The following is a 20,664-nucleotide window of genomic DNA, read 5'->3' as shown; positions in this document are numbered from 1 at the left end:
ATCTGCTCTTGTATATAATGCATACTCTATACTGGGCGCTCCATTAGTTTCATACTGATGATGGTGCAAGAAAGTGCACACGTGGTCCACAACTAAGTCATGGGAGGTACTTCCTGCTGGTGTCTTGGATGGGTCTTAGGATGCTTTCTCCATTTAAGTAGTCTTTGGCCCCTCTTCTCTTGTCTTATAAGAAAATACAGACTTGCTTAGTGGCTTTTCCTGCAACACTAAAGAAGCTTTAAATTGTGTTCTGTGTCTCCGGAGTCCCTATTCTGGGGACAGCAGCAGAGTACCAAAGATCTCATTGCTCCCAGTTAACCTATAGTGTGTTTGTGCCACTGGTGTTGTGTTGCTGTTGTAGGGTGCCATGGAGTCGGTACTGACTCATAGTCACCCTATTAAGTCCATCCTCTTGTGGGTCTTTATCTTTTTCATTGGCCCTCAGTGACTGGTCCCTCCTGATAATATGTTCACTATCAGTCTGGCCATCCTCACTTCTAAGGAGTTTCTGTCCCTGCCTCTGGAGTCCCCGGTGTATTCATTCAACAGCCTTCACTAGCACCCTAATTCAAAGGCAACACTTTTCCCTTGACCTTCCTTTGTCATTATCCGATCTGCAAGCATATGAGGGGGTTGAAAAGACCATGGCTTTGGTCAGGTGCACCTTCATCCTCAAACTGACATCTTTGCTTTTTAACACCAACAAGAGTCCTGATATGGGACTACAGGCTAAGCAATGGACTGCTATCCACAAGGTTGGCAGTTCAAACCCACTAGCTGCCCCCTGGAAATCTTATGCGTCTGAACCAGCTCTACAGCACTTACAACAACAATATTTGGAAAAGGAACTCTGGTGACACCGTGGTCAAGTGCATGGCTGCTAACCACAAGGTTGGTGATTTGAACCTACCACCGGTCCACAGGACAAAGATTGGGGAAAAATGGTATGTCAGACTGTTTCCAGAAAGGCTGATGGTCTTGGAATCTCTGTGACACGGGACTCATCTGGAGGGCAGTGGGTAGAAAATATGTGGATACTTACAGTTGAGTTGAAGATGGCAAATGGTTCAGTGAACTGACAAGCTTGTGGTGCTGTGGAGTAAGGAGCTGGGTCACAAGGTAAGTGTGAACTGCAAGGTCAGTGGTTCAATCTCACCAGTTGCTCCTTAGCAACCCTGTACAGGGTCGCTGTGAGTCAGAACCAACTCGATGGCACTTAACAACTGAAAATCTAATCATTTTGACAAATTTGGTGGAGGAAGGGTATGTTTTTCAAAGTCCACTTTTAGGGGAAATGATGACTAACACGTGCTTTCGCTTCCAAAAGATGTTGCTAATTCCCAGTTCCATTAGAGATTGAGCATCTCTGTGTGGCCTACTGGCTTTGAAATCTCAAACGTTTTCAACCAGAATGTTTTGCTAGCAAAAAGCGTGCTAGGAAGCTTCTAGATTTAAATAATGAGTTCACCAGTATATCTATCTACTTAGATACTATGGTGGAATGAAGAGCATTTTTGTCTAAGTAAACACCCAATGCCATCACTTCAATGCTGACTCATGGCAATTCCACGTAGGTCAGAGGGTACAGCTGTTCCACAGGATCTTATCGGATTTAATCGACACAGAAGTAAACCTACAGGCCGTTCTTCTAACGTACCCTTGAGTGGATACGAACTGTCAACCTTTGGTTAGGATTTAAGAGCAAACCATTTCCCCCAAAGACAGACCAACCCACTGCTCTGGATTGGATTCTAACACATGGTGATCCCACGTGTGTCAGAGTAGAACTGCTCCACTGAGTTTCTGTGGTTGGCTGTCATCTTAGAGAATTAGAACATGTCTTTTTCCCACAGTGCCCCTCGGTTTATTTGAACCACCAACCTGTTTGTGCCATCCAGGGGCCTTTTAAAGTTTCTAGGATTTACCAATATGTTTTGACAAACGTATTGTTTCTCAAAGTTTGTTGTTAAAGAGTTTTCATTTTTTTCCTAATTTCACTTCCGTTGTTGTTGTTAAGTGCCGTCGAGTCAGTTTGGACCCACAGCAATCCTGTATAGGGTTTCCGAGGAGCAGCTGGTGAGCTTGAACCGCTGACTTTAGAGTTCAAACGGCTTTGCAGTCTGATGCATTAACCCACAGCGCCACACCAGGACTCACACCAGCATTCCCTTATAGTTACCTCTTAGCCTACATTAGAGAACCTAACTCTATGGCTATGAAATACTTGTGAGGGGAAAAAGAAAAAACAAAAATAACAAAAAACACTCTTGGGAGAGATTGACATTTCAGTAATCTTTGCCAGCTGGCATGTTCAAAATGGAATCTAAATATTGTATTAACAATAGCAATAACAAGTAAATTCAGAGGCCCATAATAAAACACGCTACAATTCTGGAAGCGATTCTTGTTACATTGTATTTCACCCAGCTTGAAGTTACCTCATTGATTTAATAAAATCTATGAGAATCCTATGTTTTAATCATGTAAGAATTCTGAGGTTCAGTAAATGTACGTAATGAAACTGTTCTTTCCTAGCAATTTCTTAACTGTTTTACTAAAGTAACATATATACTCGTATAGCAAAGGCCACATCAATCCACACTGATTTTCATAATCTACCCATGAAATCAGCATCCTTGTGAACAAACAGAATTCTGCCAGCATTCTAAGAGAACCTTTTGTTTCTTCTAGTCTCTATTCTTCAATACTATTGGTTCTTGATCACATCCTACCTCTTGAATAGTTGAATGCTGACTAATTCTATGTGGTACACAGTGACTCAGGTTTCTTCTGATGCTTCTTACATTGTTCAATATTTTGTCTGTAGAATCCTTTAATATTGCAACTCATGACTTCAATCTTTTCTCCAGCTCTTTCAACTTGATAAATGCTGAGTGTGTTCTTTCCTTTTGGTTTTCTAAACTCCACATCTTTGTACATTTCATTGTAATACTTGACTCTGTCTTCTGAAGTGGTTCATGGAAATCTGTTCAGCTCTTATACTTCACCATTTCTTCCATTTGCTTTAGCTAGTTTAAGAGTCTTTTCTTTCTTAACTTTTTTTTTTTTTTTTGCTTTCTTCATGTATGATGTCCAGAATGTGTCTGAGCTTCAGTCTTGAACGTTCAATGCATCCAATTTGTTCCTGAGAAGGTCTCTAAATTCAGGTAAGACAAACTCAAGGCTGTACTTTGGCTCTCCTGGACTTGTTCTTAAATTTCTTCAGCTTCAACTTGAACTTGCATATGAGCAAATGATGGCCTATTCCTCAGTTTGCTCCTGGTCTTGTTCTGACTGAAGATACTAAGCTTCACCATTCCTTCTTTCTATAGATGTATTAAAATGGATTCCTATGCTTTCCATCCTGTGAGGAGTACATGTATAATTAGCATTTACATTGTTAAGAAAGGGTGTATGAAATGACTAAGTTGTTGCTCTAGCAAAATTCTATCATGCAATCTTTGTAGTTTTTTTTCCTCACCAAGGTCATCTTTCCCAACTACTGATCCTTCTTCGCTTCCATATTTCACATTCCAATCATCAGTAATTACCAATGCATCTTGATTACATGTTTGATCAACTTCAGCTGGTCAAAATCTTCAATTTCCTAATCTTTGGCGTTAGTGGTTGGTGCATAACTGTGAATAATAGTCATATTTACTGGTCTTCCTTGTAGTTGTAGAGATGTCATCCTACTAGTGAGCGAGACCTACTTCAGGATAGATCTTGAATATTTTTTTTCATGGAGAATATGACAACATTCCTCTTCAATTTGTTATTCCTGGCATAGCAGACCATTGGTGTCTGATTCCAAATGGCCAATACCATTTCATTTCAGCATACTAATGCCTAGGGTATTGAACTTTATGCATTCCATTTCATTTTTGCAACTTCCTATTTTCCTTCCTTTACACTCTGTGTTGTTGTTGTTGTTAAGTGCCATCAAGTCGGGTCCGACCCATAGCGACCCTATACAGGGTTTCCGAGGGTGTAAATCTTTACGGGAGTAGAAAGCCTCATCTTTCTCCCGCGGAGCGGCTGGTAGTTTCGAACCACTGACCTTAAGGTTTGCAGCCCGATTCGTAACCACTACGCTACCAGAGCTCCTTTACACATCCCAATTTCTGATTATTAATGGATGCTTGCAGCTAGCTGCTGCTACTTATTTTGAGTGGTGCCCCATCCACAAATGAAGGTATCAGATGCTTTACTTCACCCACATCATTAAAGTGGACTCTACTTTGAGAAGTCAGCTCTTCCCCAGTCATACTCTGAGTGTCTTCCATCAGAGCCTGAGGCCCTCACCTCCAGCACTGTATCAGACAATGGTTCGTTGGGAATCAGAAGGTGTTCACTGGCCACTTTTTCCCAATGCAAATTTTTCTAGAACGCCTTCCTTCCTAGTCTGACTTAGTCTGGAAGCTCCACTGAAACCTGTCTACGTGGTTGACCCAGGTGGTATTGTACTAGTGGCATAGCTTCCAGCATCACAGCACAAGGAAATGACAGACAAGTGGTGGGTTTATGCCAATCTATTATGTGGAGCATTGGTGGCACTGTAGGATAAATGTTGTTGTTGTTGTTAAGTGCCGTCGAGTCGGTTCCGGCCCATAGCGACCCTGTACAGGGTTTCCGAGGGTGTAAATCCTTACGGGAGTAGAAAGCCTCATCTTTCTCCCGCGGAGCGCCTGGTAGTTTCGAACTGCTGACCTTAAGGTTCGCAGCCCCATTCGTAACCACTACGCTATCAGAGCTACTGGGCTGTAAATCACAAGGTTAGCAGCTTCAAATCCACCAGCTCCTCAGGAGAAAGAAGAGGCTTTCTGCTCCATAAATATTTACATTCTCAGAAGCCCTGTACAGGGACACTGTGAGTTAGAACCGACTCGACAGCTAACAACACCATCTATTTTTATTTCGTTAAGTGTTGACTACCGGAGAGGCTTCAGCTGCAGACTGAAAGAGTGTCTTAATGTGATTGTCTCAGTGGTTCCTCCAGTCTCCATCAGCCTAGTAAGTCTGCTCTTTTGTGAGTGTGTGTTACGACTGAGGAGGGATTTTTTTTAAAACTCTTTACTGTGAATTGAGTGAAGGTTTATAGACAAGGTCATCAGTTTTACATTCAACAAATCCTATACTTTGTTTCATCTCAATGATTGCAATCCCCTCCATGTAACAAGAGTTATCTATCCCCTATCTTCCCTGTGGTTCTTAAATCCATTCCACCCACCTTCCCATCCCTTCTCAATTTAGTCCTTAGGTAACTGTTGCCCTTTTGGTTTGGAATGATTCACCACTCCATGGTGAGCAAACTGTCCTAGCGCTGTTGTCCCCACTATATACTTATCTACTGCTTAGATGAAAATTGGGCCAGGAGGGTGAGTTCTGTTCCAGACCTGATGGGTGGTCAAGGGTCACACTCTCAGGTTCCTCCAGTCTCTTTCTGACCAGTAAAAAGCCTGGTCTTTTTAATCACTTTGAGTTTTGTTCCACATGTTCTCCAACTCTTCCTGGGACCTTCTAATGTGATCCCTCCCTTTCAGAGTAGTTGGTAGTGGCAGATGGGCGCCCTCTAGTTCTTCTGGTCTCAGAGTCCTGGTGACGAATGCTCCACGTTCCACTGGACTAGTTGATTCCTGATGTCTCATGTTCCCATCTTTGTATCTTCATCACTCTTCTTTTCTTCTGCACATGGAGAGTTCCAGAATTGCACCTTAGATGCTCACTCATAAGCTTTTAAGATGCTAGTTGCTACTCATCAAGTAGGACGTATAACACAGTCTTTGTGGATTATGGTATGCCAATTGATGATGGGGTCTTTTGAGAGTATGATCCTGAGCCCCCCAGGCCCAGCAACTCTTTGCCTATAGATGTTGTAGAGAATCTGAGGAGTTCCCAGCATTTTGCCTGCTGTATGTGCTGCCTCATTCATAGCTGTGTTTGCAGAAAGGGTAAATAAAGTCAGGTCTTTTAGATGAATTTGGATTTGTTCTACATTTTTATCCTCTTCTAATTAGGCAAATCTACTGCACAAGACCTTTTTAAAGTGTTGAAGAGCAAAGATATCAACTTGAGGATTAAGGAGCCCCTGACCCAAGCCATGTTCAATAACCCCACATGCATCTTGAACCACATCTGCACCACTGGAAATGAATGATGAGGTACAACCATCAATGACAGCAGATTAGCAACCATACTTAGGATCTTTACAAACTTTCCTCAACAGCCGAAGTGGAGCTCAGAATCCCAGCTTTAGAACACTTAGATGCTTTGACAATTCGTGAATTATACGCACAGATTTCACAAATTATTTGTTGTTGCTGTTAGGTGCCATCGAGTAGCTTCTGACTCATAGTGACCTTATGCACAACAGAATGAAACAGCTGTCCGGTCCTACACTATGCTCACAATTTTTGCTATGTTTAAGCCCACTGCTGCTGCCACTGTGCCAATCCATTTTGTTAGGGGTCTTCCTCTTTTTCTCTGTCTGCTTTTCCAAGCATGATGTCCTCCAGGAGGTGGTCCCTCTTGATAATATGTCCAAAGTATGAGAGATGAAATCTCACCATCCGGCTTCTAAGGAGCATTCTGGCTGTCCTTTTTCCAAGACAGATTTGTTGAGTTACTAATTTCCTACAGTATTCCAGCACTAGACTACTAGCCAAAAGGTATGCAGTTTGAACCTACCCAGAAGACAAACACAACAATATTCTGTGCTGGGGATATGATGAAAAGACCTCCAACCTCATAGAGTTTACAGTCACGCTGGGAGAAACACAAGTGAAGGGATAACCACACAGCCTTTGTGACTTGTGGCATTGCAAAAGGGCTCAGATTCCAAGGAAAAGAAATCTGGAGCCAGGGAAGACTTCCAGAGAGCCTGCTGCGTGTGCAGTGAGAGGTTACTGCCGCTGTGTTTCTGAAATCTGTCCCCCTGAACCACGGAGCATGGCCAACTGTGCACCTGTCCCTTAGTCCCCCGCCCCCGGACAAAGGAAGTGCAGTTATAGTCACAGCCGTGGCCAAAGCAATCAGTTAGCCAAGCTCACAAGGCAATGAGCCCACACAGCAAAGGCACAGGAAAAGTGTGAGTACAGAGATGAGGCTGGCATTGTGTGGCAGTGATTTGGAAACACAAAGGAAAAATATCATGGCGCTAGGATGGTGACAAGAAAATCCCCATCTGCCTTTTAGGCAGCTTTCCTTACTCCAAACAGAAAAGATGATGGGGAAATGTTAGAAAGAGGTTCTAGAACACAATGAGGAGATTCTGATCAATGTGGTCGGGAGCAGGTTTGACTTGGAAGAGAGAAGGGTAGTTAGATGGTGGATAGATGGTACACCTGAAATATTATAATTAAATTAGGCATATGAGGAAAATAAAGACTCACATGTTTAGGTCACAGCCCCCTGAACTTTCTGAGCTTGCAGCTGAATGTTTTCCTAACTCATTTAATGCGGATGATGAGGAAGAGGATGCTCACTACAATTCATTCCATGCTTATTAGGCACCAGGTAGTGGTCTGAAGACTTCACACATTCAACTGCATTCAGTCCTCACAACAAATAAACAAGGACTAAGTAGCAGTACTGTCCCTAATTCAGAGAGAAGATGTTGGCACAGGACACTTGTCTAAGCTGCATGACAAGTGGTGGAATAAGGAAGCATGTACATCACCTTCCCACTGCCCAGCTCAGTACACAGCACTGGTTAATGTTTTTAAATTCAGGCTGATAAGGAAGGGTGAAGAACTAACAGCCCATAGTGGCAAACAAAGGAAACTTGGTCCTGGAATGTTAAGTACTGTATCATGTGATCACAGCTCACAGTGGTCAGGAGAGCCAGGAGTGCAGCGGTTATAGCTGGAACTGAAGATGGAAAGACGTGGTGAGAGAAAGGTAGTAGAGATGGTGATGGTGGTAAAGATGGTGAGGTGGAGGTAGAGATGGTGATGCTGGAGATGAGTGATGGTGGTGGTAGCGATGGAGGTGGAGATTGTGATGCTGGAAATGGTGGTTGTGGAGATGGTGAGGGTGGAGGATATGGTGATGCTGGAGATGAGTGATGGTGGTAGAGGTGGTGGTAGCAGTGGTGGTGGTAATGGTATGAGTGGTGGTGGAGATGGCGGTGATGGTGGTGGAGATGGTGATGCTGGAGATGAGTGATAGTGGTGGTGATGGTGGTAGAGGTGGTGGTGGTGGAGATGGTGATGGTGGAGGTGGTGGTAGTGGTCATGGTATGAGTGATGGTGGTGGTGATATGGAGCTGTGGTAGCGGTGGTGCTCCGTGTTACAGGATCTTAGTCATACTAAAGCATCAGTGAAAACAGCAGGTAGGGACTCACGTTCAACTCCTCCCATGGGTCTTTACCGTATTTTATCAGGAGCTTCTGAGGGAATGAAAACAGTCTGAAGCATTCCTAAAACTTCAGTTCAACCGGGGACAAGGGTTCTGTTCTTGTGTTTACGTCTGTTGCTGTTATTTGAGGGTGGGAGGCTCTGTACATTTTAGGGAGTGGAAGCTGCTGCAGAAATGCTGTCACAAACATTACGCACTCTGTTGTTGTTGTTGTTGTTAAGTGCCATCGAGTCGGATCCGACCCATAGCGACCCTGTACAGGGTTTCCGAGGCTGTAAATCTTTACGGGAGTAGAACGCCTCATCTTACGCACTCTAGTCACTGAATACCCATGAGCCACCAGGCTCCATGCTAAATCCTGTACATAGGTCCTATATATAGGTTACCTAAGGTTCACAACAATCCCATGCAGGTACTAGTGGCTACTTGGCAGATGCTTAGATGGAACAGCTCGGTTACTTGAGGTCGCACAGCAGGTGGCTGGCAGAAGTTGGTGTCTGAACACAAGATTGGCCAGCTCCAACGTTCATACTCCTGTCTCCAAGTCGCGCTGCCCACCTTGGGGTGAAGGCAGGAGCAAGGAGTCTACACTTGAAGCATCTAGCATGGGCCAGGGACTCTACGTGGGTCTTTATCACCTCATCCTCACAATACGGCAATCTTGCAAGACGGGTTTTCTGTTCCGTTTTCCTTTAAAGTAGCCCAAACAGGTTTACTTTAACTTTTCCAGGGTCATTCAGCACTTAGGTAGTCTGCAGAATGACAGGGAATGGACTCACCTGGTTTCTAAGCTAAGGTGGTTTCTATGGTTGTGTGCCACCGTTTACAAAAGTGACCGGAGACGTGGGTGAATGAGAAGCCAGAGAAGCAGGCCACTGGTATGCGGACAGAATTCCTCTTGGAGGCTCAATATGGACACTTAGAAAAGAATGGCTGCCTGGGTCACAGGCACCCACTTGTGCACACCAACTGCCAGTTCTACCAAGGGCTCTGCAGCGGGTCCTACCCGGAGGCTCAACCTCAACATGGGTCATCAAGGGAACCAAAGATGAACACGAACTTGACCTCCTACAGTTTACAGGTGGAGACTCTCAAGTTCACTTCTGAAACTGTCAAGTGCACAGCTCCCTCAAAAGAAACTTCTAACAAATTCTTCATCATAAGTCTGGTGACAGTTATATCAAAATATTTCTAGACTTCCATCCATGCATGGTTAAACAGAACTTCAAGGGGAAAGGGTTTTCCAACAGGAGTTTAAGAATGGGACATTTGATAAGAGTTAGCTCTGCAGTATAGTAAGATCCAAGGTGCTTTAATTTTCATATTGAATAATCGAGGTGACATCATTTAATAGACTGGAAAAAACATTTTAAATGCTCCAAAAATTGCACTCTAAAGAAATCTTCCTATTGAGAAATTATGACTGGTGTTAAATTTGGTGGTGGTGGTGGTGGTGGTGGTGGTGGTGTGCCATGAATCGCATCTGACTCATAGCTAACCTGTATAGAGTTTCCCAGACTGTCAAGCTTTACCATAGCAGAAAGCTTTCCCTTTCTCTCCCAGGGAGCAGCTGGTGGATTTGAACTGCTGACGCAGTCCAACGTGTAACCCTCTCCATTAAAACAGCTCCTTCTCTATATACATGCTGTTGTTAAGTGCCGTCAAGTTGGTTCCAACTCATAGTGACCCTGTATATAGGGTTTCTGAGGAGCAGCTGGTAGGTTTGAACTGCTGACCTAACGGTTTAGCAGTCCATGGCTTATTCTACAGCACCACACCAGGACTCCGTCTCCATATATTCCAGCAGAAAATTCAGTTAAATTCATAAATAAAATACTCATTTTGTTAAGGGGTGCTGCTGTTAACTGCCATTGACTTGGCTCCAACTCAAGGGGACCCCATTTACAACAGAGACCCCGTTTACGACAGAGACCACATTTACGACAGAACAGAACGTAGCCTGCTCCTGCAGCCATGGTGTATTCGGAGTGTCTTCTAGAATACAGGATTGATCACCCTGTGCAGTTATCGGACAATGTTCAGTTGTGCTTCCCGGGCAGCGCGTCATTCTGTTGTGCATGGGTTCACCATCAGTCAGGACCCAATGACCAACGTCTTCTTTCACAATTGCATTTGCTTCCATGTTTAAACTGACTCGGGAACACGAGCTCTGAGTTAGTGACCATAGAAAGCTTGAAGGATTGGACAGACTTTTAAAGTCACTCTGGTTCTAAGTAGAAAAGCTTACTGCACGTCTTACTGTAGTTACATGGAAATCTTTACAAATGCGGAACAATAAGACAAGGAAAGCCAAGAGAAAAGGGCCCCATCTTGAAATCAAAGGGCTCCCAGGCCAAAACAGGACAGAAGGTAATTAGGATTTGGAGAGAAAAAGTAGAGGTTTCACTCAACCCCCCTCTTCTATTACTACTAATACATTTTTTTTTTTTTGGACTGGGTATGCCTGAGAGCATAAGTCAGGAGATTGGTGCATTAGGTGGATGCCCTCGTTTGCAAAATGGACCCACAAAAAACCAACCCAAAAAATCAGCTTGTGGAGCAGATTCAATGGAAGAAGTCAGAGCCCTCCGGCTCCAAGTTCCAGTTGAATGGCAAGGAAAACAGGTGGGGAGGGCAGGGTAAGCCCTATAAAACCCGTGACCCAGGGGCCTTAGGTAGAGAAAAACCAAACCCACTGCGCAGAGCCCATTCCAAGGGAGGTTTTAGCAGCAGTGGTTTCTCAGCCCTATTTTCCTAAGATTCAGTTTTGTCTAATGTTAATCAGAGCCAACTGCTCTTCATGTTTTTCTAACAGGAATTCATTGAATCTTCAGAACCACCCTGTGGATGTTGTTGTTAAGTGCCCTCGAGTCAATTATGACCCACAGTGACCCAGTATAGGATAGGTGATATTATTGCCCCTGCAGAGAGCTTAAAACCATGTTGTCCAAGACGCCAAGTCCAAGTTGCACAGAGAATGAAACATACGACTGCATCCCTAAGCTCCTAGGATCTGAGGGCAGGCTTGGCTTGGAAACCAGATTCTCTTTTCTCTCCTTGGACCCTCTGCAGATGCAGCTGGTTGAAGGAGGCCCTCTTTTTCCACTGAATTAAGAACTAAGCCTCAACTTCTGTGTTGCCCTGTTTCAGGAGTGTTACTAGACTGGGTCCTTGGCTATTCAAAAGGTTTTCAGTGACAAAATATTCGGAAGTAGTTCGTCACTCCTTCTTCCTAGTCTGTCTTCGTCTGGAAGCTCATCTGAAACCTGTCCACCATGGGTGACCCTGCTGGTATTTAAAATACCGGTGGCATAGCTTTCAAAATCATAGCAACTCACAAGCCACCACAGTACGACAAACTGACAGACAAGTGGTGGTAATACAACATTGCTTGCTGAAAGTGAAGAGGACTTAAAACATTTACTGATGAAGATCAAAGAGCACAGCCTTCGGTATGGATTGCATCGCAATGTCAAGAAAACGAAAATCCTCACCACTGGACCAATAAACAACATTCTTATCAATGGAGAAAAGATTGAAGTTGTCAAGGTCTTCATTCTTCTTGGACCAACTATCAACATTCACGGAAGCAGCAGTCAAGAATTCAAACGACGTATTGCATTAGGCAAATCTGCTGCACAAGACCTTTTTAAAGTGTTGAAGAGCAAAGATGCCAGCTTGAGGACTAAGGTGCGCCTGATCCAAGCCATGGTATTTTCAATAACCTCATATGCATGTTAAAGCTGGACAGTGAATAATGAAGGAAGACCACAGAAGAATTGATGCTTTTGAGTTACGGTGTTGTAGGAGAATATTGAAAGTGCCATGGGCTGCCAAAAGAACCAATAGATCAGTCTGGAAGAAGTGCAGCCAGAGTGCTCTTTGGAGGCCAAGATGGCCAAACTTCGTCTCTCAAACTTTGGATATATTGTCAGGAGGGACCAGTCACTGGAGAATGTATCATGTTGGGTAAGGTGGAGGGTCAGAGAAAAAGAGGAAGACCCCCAACGAGATGGACTGGCCAAGTGGCAGCATCGATGGACTCAAGAGTGGCAACTGTAGTGAGGTTGGCCCAGGATCGGGCAGTGTTTCACTCTGCTGTGCATAAAGTCACTATGGGTCAGTACGGACTCGATGGCACCTAACAACAACACTAGACTGGGTCTGTGCTAGCACTCCACAGGAAGCCCCTTGGCCATCCATGAGGCCCACAACTTCAATTACAGGCAAGAGAAAGAAGCCCCAGAAATGGCAGGTGGCTTGACCGGGGTCACAAAGTTTGTTCTGTGGCAGGATTGGTTGGGACACCTTGATCCTTGATCCTTACTCCAGTGCTCCTCCGGCTGCTAGAATTTGGTTCTGACATACTGAGTGAGTGGTCTTGAGCCTTTCAAGGTATAAACACAACCAAAATGAAGAATCTAGTACACTTCAATAGTAAAAATACTGACCAGCAGTATGGGAGGGCAGAAAGGGCTATGGGGAGTGGAAAGGTCTGTGAAGCTAACCTAAAACTTGGGAAACTTTCCTAAAGCAAATCATCTAAAGTTCATAAACCAAACCCATCACCACTGAGTTGATTCCCACAGACCCTGTATCACGTTTCCGAGGCTGTAAATCTTTACAGGAACAGAAAGCCTCAGAGCTTTCTCCCTTGGAGCAACTGGCGGGTTTGAACTGCCGACCTTATGATTCACAATCCAGAGCTGATCTTATCTATAAGCGTGCCCGACAGGAACGTGTTTCTGAGCATGTAGGACCAACACACACTGCACTGAATAATTTTGACCAATTGGTTTCCAAGGCCCATCACAGTACAACCCCTGCTCTGTGCCCTGAAAATGTCTTTAAGGATTTCTTTCCATGCCATTAGCTAGTCTAGTGGGTTGCCAAGATGCGAACAGACATAAAAATCTCTTATGCATGTTAGAGAATTTATTTTCATTCCACTGCTGCAATCTATGGAAACAGACTTCATAATAATTAGTGGTCCATATTAGATTGAGGAGCTCTGGTAGCGTAGTGGTTACGAATCGGACTGTGAACCACAAGGTCAGCAGTTCGAAACCACCAGCTGTTCCACGGGAGAAAGATGAGGCTTTCTGCTCCCATAAAGATTTACAGCCTTGGAAACTCTGTACAGGGTTGCTATGAGTCGGACCCGACTCCATGGCACATAACAACAACAACAACAACATATTAGAGTGACAGGAAAAAAGGTAGGCAGGAAAGAAGGTTAGGAAGGATGTAGTGGGGTGTCTAGTCGGTCATTGGGAAGGTCTGTCTTACCCAGCAGTTGTGTCAGAGCTGCCGGCAGTGGTAAGAGAAAGAACGGGAAGAAGAGCCCCGGGCATGTGGTCTGACTCAAGGAGGGGCTGAACATAGTAAAAGAAGGGAGACCTGGGGAACTCTCGTTCTAAGCCCATGGCTGCCACATCGACCTGTATAAAATATAAAAGCTTACTGGTGGGTGCCGACTCGACGGCACTTAACAACAACAACAACTGGTGGGTGAGAGTCCCGGGGTGGTGCAAACAGTTAAGTGCTTGCCTACCAGTTAGAGTCTTCCAAAAGCACTTAGGAAGAAAGGGCTGGCGATCTACTTCCATAAAAAGAGCTGTTGAGAACCTTCTAGAGTCCAGCTCTATTTAGACACATGAGTTGGAATATACCTGCCGGCCACTGGTTTGGGGCTTACAGGTGGGGTGGTGCAGGTGGGCCCAGGAATGTCTGCTCAGAGGAAGAGCTAGAAATTTGGGAGCTGGGTGGTTACCATGGTGGAGTTGTAAAGGCAGCAGTTTCTCTTGAAGACAACCCCTCGTGGGATCATGGGCCTGCAAGATCTGAGCAGGCGTGGAGGGCAAGTTCAGCGGTACCTCCGAGTAACTTTTAATAGAAGGCAGGAAGCTCACAGGAGCAGAGGTGCGGCATTTCCACTTGGGAAGGGTCAGGCCAGGGGTGAGGAACATATTTAATTATGAATCAGAGATTTGCTCATTAAAGTAACTCACTCTAGGGTGATGTTTAAAAGAGGTAACCGAGTTCAAAGTTTAGTGGGTATGTGGAATGACAAAGGTGGGATAGGGAGTTTGGAAAAGGGAAAATGAAACCCTACACTGTTTTTCAGTGCAGAAATCAGAGACATTATTAAACTAATTAAATTAAAGCAAATGCTGACTCATAGAGCAACCTATAGGACAGAGGAGAACTGCTCTGGAGGATTTTCAAGGCTGTCAGTGTTTACGGGAACAGACAGCTTCGTCTGTTTCCCTCAGAGCTGCCAGTGGGTTCGAACCGCCAGCCAATGCTTAGTTAGCAGCCCAGTGCTTAACCCATTGCACCACCAGGCCAAACCCATGGTCCTGAGTCAATTCTGACTCATAGCAGCCTTTTAGAGGAAGTAGAGTTGTTCACGGGGTTTCTGAGTCTATAAATCTTTACAGCAGCAAGGAGTGAGTCACCTCTTTCTTCTGCAGAGCCCTGGGAGGGTTTGTACCCCTGACCTTGCGGTCAGCAGTCCACCATTTATCCCACTGTACTACCAAAGCTCCTCAATTAAAGTATTACATTATTAAAAGCTGTACTTTGGAGACAGAGAGACCACAGAGGGGACAGCTGGGAACACCTGTCGGGGGACGCAAGCAGAGATCGGAGTAAGCCCCACTCTTCTATCCGGGCCTGTTCTGTGCCCCTGACAAGTGATGGCCTTGTCCCCTTCTGGCACTCTGCTAGGTTTGTATTGTATGAGTACTGAAGTGATCGCTAGTCTACTGAAACTGAACAAACACTCCAACGGTCTCTAGCAGCCTAAATGGCACTGAGAATAAATACTGCAAATTGATGAAACGACCAAATTGCCCCCATTATCCTCAAAACTGAGAGGCGATTCAACAGCCCCTCTCACCAGTGAGTTCTACAAGGATGAAAATGCAGAGGCCACGCTCTTGGGGCCTGCGAGGACTTGGAGTACCTCCAGTTAATTGTTGCAATTGGTTTCGTACTGGGAAAAAGAAATGGCCTATGTGCCTGTCCAGCAGCTTAGAAACCAAACAACCATTAGACAACATAAACTGGTTCCCATGGTAACAGCTCCACCACATTGGCCCACTTGTCCCTGGTTCTGACTCTCATCACTTCCTCCTGGGTACTGTCTTACTTCATGTCATCGGGCACGTGAACTGCTATTCAAAAGTGTTTCTGAATAAGTCATGTCCACATCTACCCAATTGCTGTCCCAGCCACTGCGCTCTCTGGGATCCTGGTCTCTCAAGTCTATGGGCTCTGTTGCTTCTTCTTCTTAGATAACGACTGATTGTTTAAGATCCTGTGTAAATGTTCAACCTCCCAACAAGTGACAGATTATATATTCTCACTGTCCAGATGCAAGTAAGTCTCCTTCTTCTAGACAGATGCTGCGGCTCTGACTGCCCGCTCCTGCCTTCTTTAAGTTTCAACCCCTAGGGTCAGTCCATGCAGCAGGTTTGCTCCTAACCCCTAGAGCTCAGGTCAGGTTGGACCTCTGCCCGTCCGTCCCTAGCTGCAGCATCCTGCATCATCCCACATGACCAAGTTTCAGGAACTGGGTTATTTTGGGATTGGTGCCCTGTGCTTGCCCTCAACCACAGTCTCTGTGGCTGGAACCTAATAACAGAGTGTCCTTCCCTTGTCTGATTACCTAGAATATTCCCTCCTCTTTCTAGAAACAAAAAGAATGAATGCATCCTCAGTTTGAAAATGCAAAGTATAAAGAGGAGAAAATGAGCACTGGTTAGTGTATATTTTCTTTTACTTTATTCTAACCCCCAAAATTTCACTGGCATAAATGGGCCATCCATTCTTTATACACCAAATCTTTATTTGCCCTGGCATGGCACTGTGGGCTAATGTGCTGGACCACAAAATTGGTTTCAACCACAAGGTCGGTGGCTCAAGCCACCAGCTGCTCTAGAGTCACTATGGGTTGCAACCAACTCAACGGCACTTAACTTCAACAACAACAATCTTTATCTGTAATACTCTTGCTTGTAGGCATATGAACTTCTTGATGACCCACTAACAGACACCAGAGGAATTCAAAAGTATTCATTAGGAGGAATATACACTTACAGGCAGTCCCAGGTTATGAATGACATCTATGCCTACCATTCCAACGTGTGCCTCGAAGCTAAATTTGTATGTAAATCAGGACAGGTGCATATGGTGGGTCTTACAGAGCCTTACTTAGTGCAAGAAAAGGCTTGAAGCCTTTTCAATGATATACAGTGAAAGTGATTGTGATCGCTTTCTGAGAAGGGGTTTGTTTATTCTGAGAAAGGATTTGGTTCAATCCTTTCAAAGTGAGGACAAATTTATACGACGTTTAAGGGCAGGCTTGACTTGTCTGCATACCGGACCCTCGTAACCTGAGGACTGCCTGTATTTGAAACAAGTCTCATCAAAATAAAAGAATCATCTATACAAATGCAGTAATTGAAGAAACAGCACGGAAAGAGGTGCATTTTAAGAAGTCCTCGTCCCCATTCCCAAACGTTCAACCAAGGTTCCTCTTGTCTTCCAATGTACAAAAATCAAAATGGGCTGTATGTGATGACATATGGGTTCAAGGAGCACCTGAAATCTGTCAGAGCGTAATTCTCAACACTTAGGATAATTAGGGGAGTTTTTAAAGGTAATCAGGAAGAGACAAAAGCCTCCTGCCCATCTCACAGTGGAATTGCTCAACTTCTGAAACTTTATTGATGCTACTCCACCCCCCGAGCCCCCTATATACACATACTCTAGCCCTGCAGAAACAAACCATCAAGCAAAACGAACAGGCTTGTGGACTAATGTTCAAGTTCATGAATATAGGACCTATTTTTTCCTGAATAAAGGCTCTAAGAAAACAAAATCACTTTTCTGAAAAGAATCCACACAGAAATGGTAGTCACATCATTACTACAAAAGATATTTGTAACTTGGAAAGTCACATGAAACAGCCAGAGTCTCATCATAATTGGTTCCTATTTACACTATCTGAAGGGAGAACAAAATCTTTTTTTTTCATTATTTTTTGAGAGTCGAATGAGTCCCTTCATTTTCTTAAACATTTAAGATATCTATTGTGCTCATTCAAATTTAGGATTCAAACGTGATCAAATGACCCAGCTATCATGCAGACCAGGGGTAGGGAATTGTTTTTCTGCCAAAATTTATAACATTATTGGTAGACCATACAAAATTATCAACTTAAAAATTAGCCAGCTATACTTGGTCAAACATTTAATTAACTCACACCTAATTTGATGTAATTAAAAACAATAACAATTTGATGGAGTCCTTGTGTGGCTCTGTGGGTTAATGTGCTGGACTGAAAAGTCGTTTGAACCATAAAGTCGTCGGTTCAAGCTAACCAACCCCTCCTTGGAAACCCTGTATAGGGTCACTATGGGTCGAAACCAACTCGACAGCACATAACAACAATTAATTTAATGGCTGGAGTCCTGGTGTGGTGCTATGGGATAAGGTACTAGACTGCAAGATAGGTTTGAACCACAAGGTCGGTGGTTCAAACTCACTAGCTACTCCTCGGAAACCCTATATATAGGGTCGCTATGAGTTGGAACTGACTCCATGGCACTTACAACAATAACAATAATGCGATGGGTGGAACTATGGTTGTTTTAGCAGACCCAGACCAAATGACATTCCCCACCCCTGACCTAGGCTAAGCAAAAATGCAAGGAAAACTTTTAAGTTCCCAGATTTCATGGGCTGTTTAGCGCACAATATGCAATTGCATGGAGCTCTGGTGTGCTACTGTAGGATAAGCGCTGGACTGCTAACTGCAAGGTTGGTGGTTCAAACCCACCAGCTGCTCTTCGGCAATCCTAGACAGGATCACTATGGGTCGAAACCAATTCGCCGGCATTTAACAACAACATGCAACTGCAAGCCACATGAAACAATAACAACATGATGAAACCTCTTATGATTGTTTGAACTAGTCTTGAAGCCAATTTACATCCCTCACACACATGCCTGGTACTCAGTATGCCCTTTTAAGACAAAGAAGCTTAACAACAATAAACCAACCAGATTGCAGGAAGACCTCTCACTATAAGTAAAGTTCTAAAGCTCCTACTACAACCAAATCCATGCACTATTGCCCAATCATACCACTCAACGCCTAGTCAATCAACAGAGACTAAAAGGACTAAGAACCAAAGGCTCTTGGGTCCCCCCATCCAGGCCAGCTTTTCCAACTCAGCTGATCCTATCAACATTTAGAATGCGACCCATTGCTATTTTTAAGTGAGTTCATCTTTAACAAAGTTTCCTGGTTTTAAAGCAGACATAAGTTTTTATTCCTTGAATACTTGGGAAATTGTGCAAGGCAGCTGAGGATGGACCAAGCAACAGGAAGTGTCTCCTTTTTAAGAATAAATCATAACCACCCTTCTCGGCACAAGCAGCCATTATAAAACAGTGTACCTCTACAACAAGACGAGTGCCTGATACCCAAGACATTCCTTGTTGCCCGCGCATTGGAAATGTGTAAAGGTGCTTGCTTTGATCAAGCCACTGATGTACCTGCTACATAATCCTAATTTCACCAAGCAGTCACATACTGCCAGAATATGATACCAGTTGCAACAGACCAAAGACGCTGTCCCCAGAAGTCCAGTTGCAGGCTAATTGTTCCACAGCTACCAGGAGACTTGACTAAGCAGAAATGAACAGAGCTGGCCCAACACACCCAAACAGTGACTTCTCCACAGCGTGCCTCTTGCTAACCTGACAAGCAGTGGGAAGATGGGAGATGCTGCTGAGACCTACCTTGCAGAAGGGCTCCGTTTCTCTTGAAGAAGGTGCTGCCTGGCCAGATGGGTGGACCTGATGTGCTGAAACAGAACAGAAACCAGCATAAGTCCATCGTTCACAATGACCTACACATCCACCCTTCTCTAAACGCATCCGCTCACAGTGACCTCAAAGTATTTCCCCAGGTAGATGTTATTCAGACTCTCTGAAATTACATCTTTAAACACCGAGAGGCTGCTTTTATGACAAACAGGCTTAGCGCTGAACAGTGCAGACGCTGTCCATGTGTGGACTCTTCATCTACAACATCCTCAACCTGCCCTCTCTCCCGGGCCCTGAACTCATCCTTCAGGGAAACAAAACCAAATGGCAAACTCACACGGCTCAATGCCATCAGAGTTCGGAAATCCAGAGTATCTGGCAACATGCTAATCATTTTATGAATTTCTATGTAAAAGAATCCCTGCTCATCCACCCCGAGATCAAAGGGATTTGTCAACAATTCTTAGTGCCACTTGTCCATTACAAATGCAAATTTGCTTTCGTAAGCCTTTTCAACCACTGGGCCCTTAATATACAGAAATGACCTTGCATGGCTTCCTCCTGCTCTGCAGCCTCTTATTTCTAATCCTGTTTCCAATTTCTTAGTTTAAAATGTTGCCTTCCATCCCCTATAAAACATTTTGCAGAGGTGTTACCACCCACAGTCTGGTAACAGGAGAAGCATGAAAATACCAACAATCAATATGTCACAGAGGTACTCACTGCATTTCCAGAGAAGCAGTTTCACTGTTTTAAGACACCCAGCGAAAAACTTTATAACCCAACCAGTCTTAGTAAAATATCCTTAGAGTGAAAAGTAGGCCATTCGAAATCAAGGCTCAGTTAAGATGAATGATCGGAAGTCAAGGCGCTTCGACAGAAATGTTACTATACTCGATTCGAGAGTCAGTATAAATTACTTTCACCAAAAGAGTACGTGGCAAATGATCTTGGTTAATGTATCGTCAATCAGCTTCAAGGATAAAAAGCTGGTCTGAGATAGTATATTTCGAAGTTCGGCATGTGTGCATGGGCATGCGCACACACAAGGAGTGAGACATCTGAAGGCTTGTACAATGGTGCTCTACTAGTCAGCGAGGCTTCCTGATACTGTAGGACCACAATGATGTCAACAGGAAGGAGAAATGCCAGCGAAAACGTTCTGTTGACCAGAGGTACAAACAGCACAGCACATACAAAGGATGTGTTACATGACTGGGGAAGAAGAGTGCAGCCATGAACAAAAGAGCCTATCACATAACATTCCATGAAATGTCAAAAGAGTGTCAAATGTGCTAGCAAACATATACTCCACACCTAGGTGTAAACAAACCTTTATAACTCTCTCTGTTTGGGACCCAACTAAACTTAATGTCTCTGCTGTTCATTAAGGATGCCAGCTTGAGGACTAAGGTGCGTCTGACCCAAGCCATGGTATTTTCAATAACCTCATATGCATG

General features: G+C 44.2%; 1 protein-coding gene across 2 annotated transcripts in view; it reads right to left on the bottom strand.

The window, feature by feature from the left end:
- Positions 1-20,664, bottom strand: part of FOXN3 (forkhead box N3) — a 523,145-nt gene that overhangs the window by 121,657 nt on the left and 380,824 nt on the right. For both annotated transcript variants that reach the window (XM_006839582.1, XM_006839583.1), the window contains exon 4: positions 19,178-19,242. In XM_006839582.1, the coding sequence (XP_006839645.1) occupies positions 19,178-19,242 (65 nt within the window). The remainder of the gene's footprint in view (positions 1-19,177; positions 19,243-20,664) is intronic.

The sequence above is a fragment of the Chrysochloris asiatica genome, unplaced genomic scaffold (genome assembly GCF_000296735.1).
Source record: "Chrysochloris asiatica unplaced genomic scaffold, ChrAsi1.0 scaffold00025, whole genome shotgun sequence".
NCBI classification, from domain to species: domain Eukaryota; kingdom Metazoa; phylum Chordata; class Mammalia; order Afrosoricida; family Chrysochloridae; genus Chrysochloris; species Chrysochloris asiatica.
This window is presented reverse-complemented; position numbering and strand designations above follow the sequence as displayed.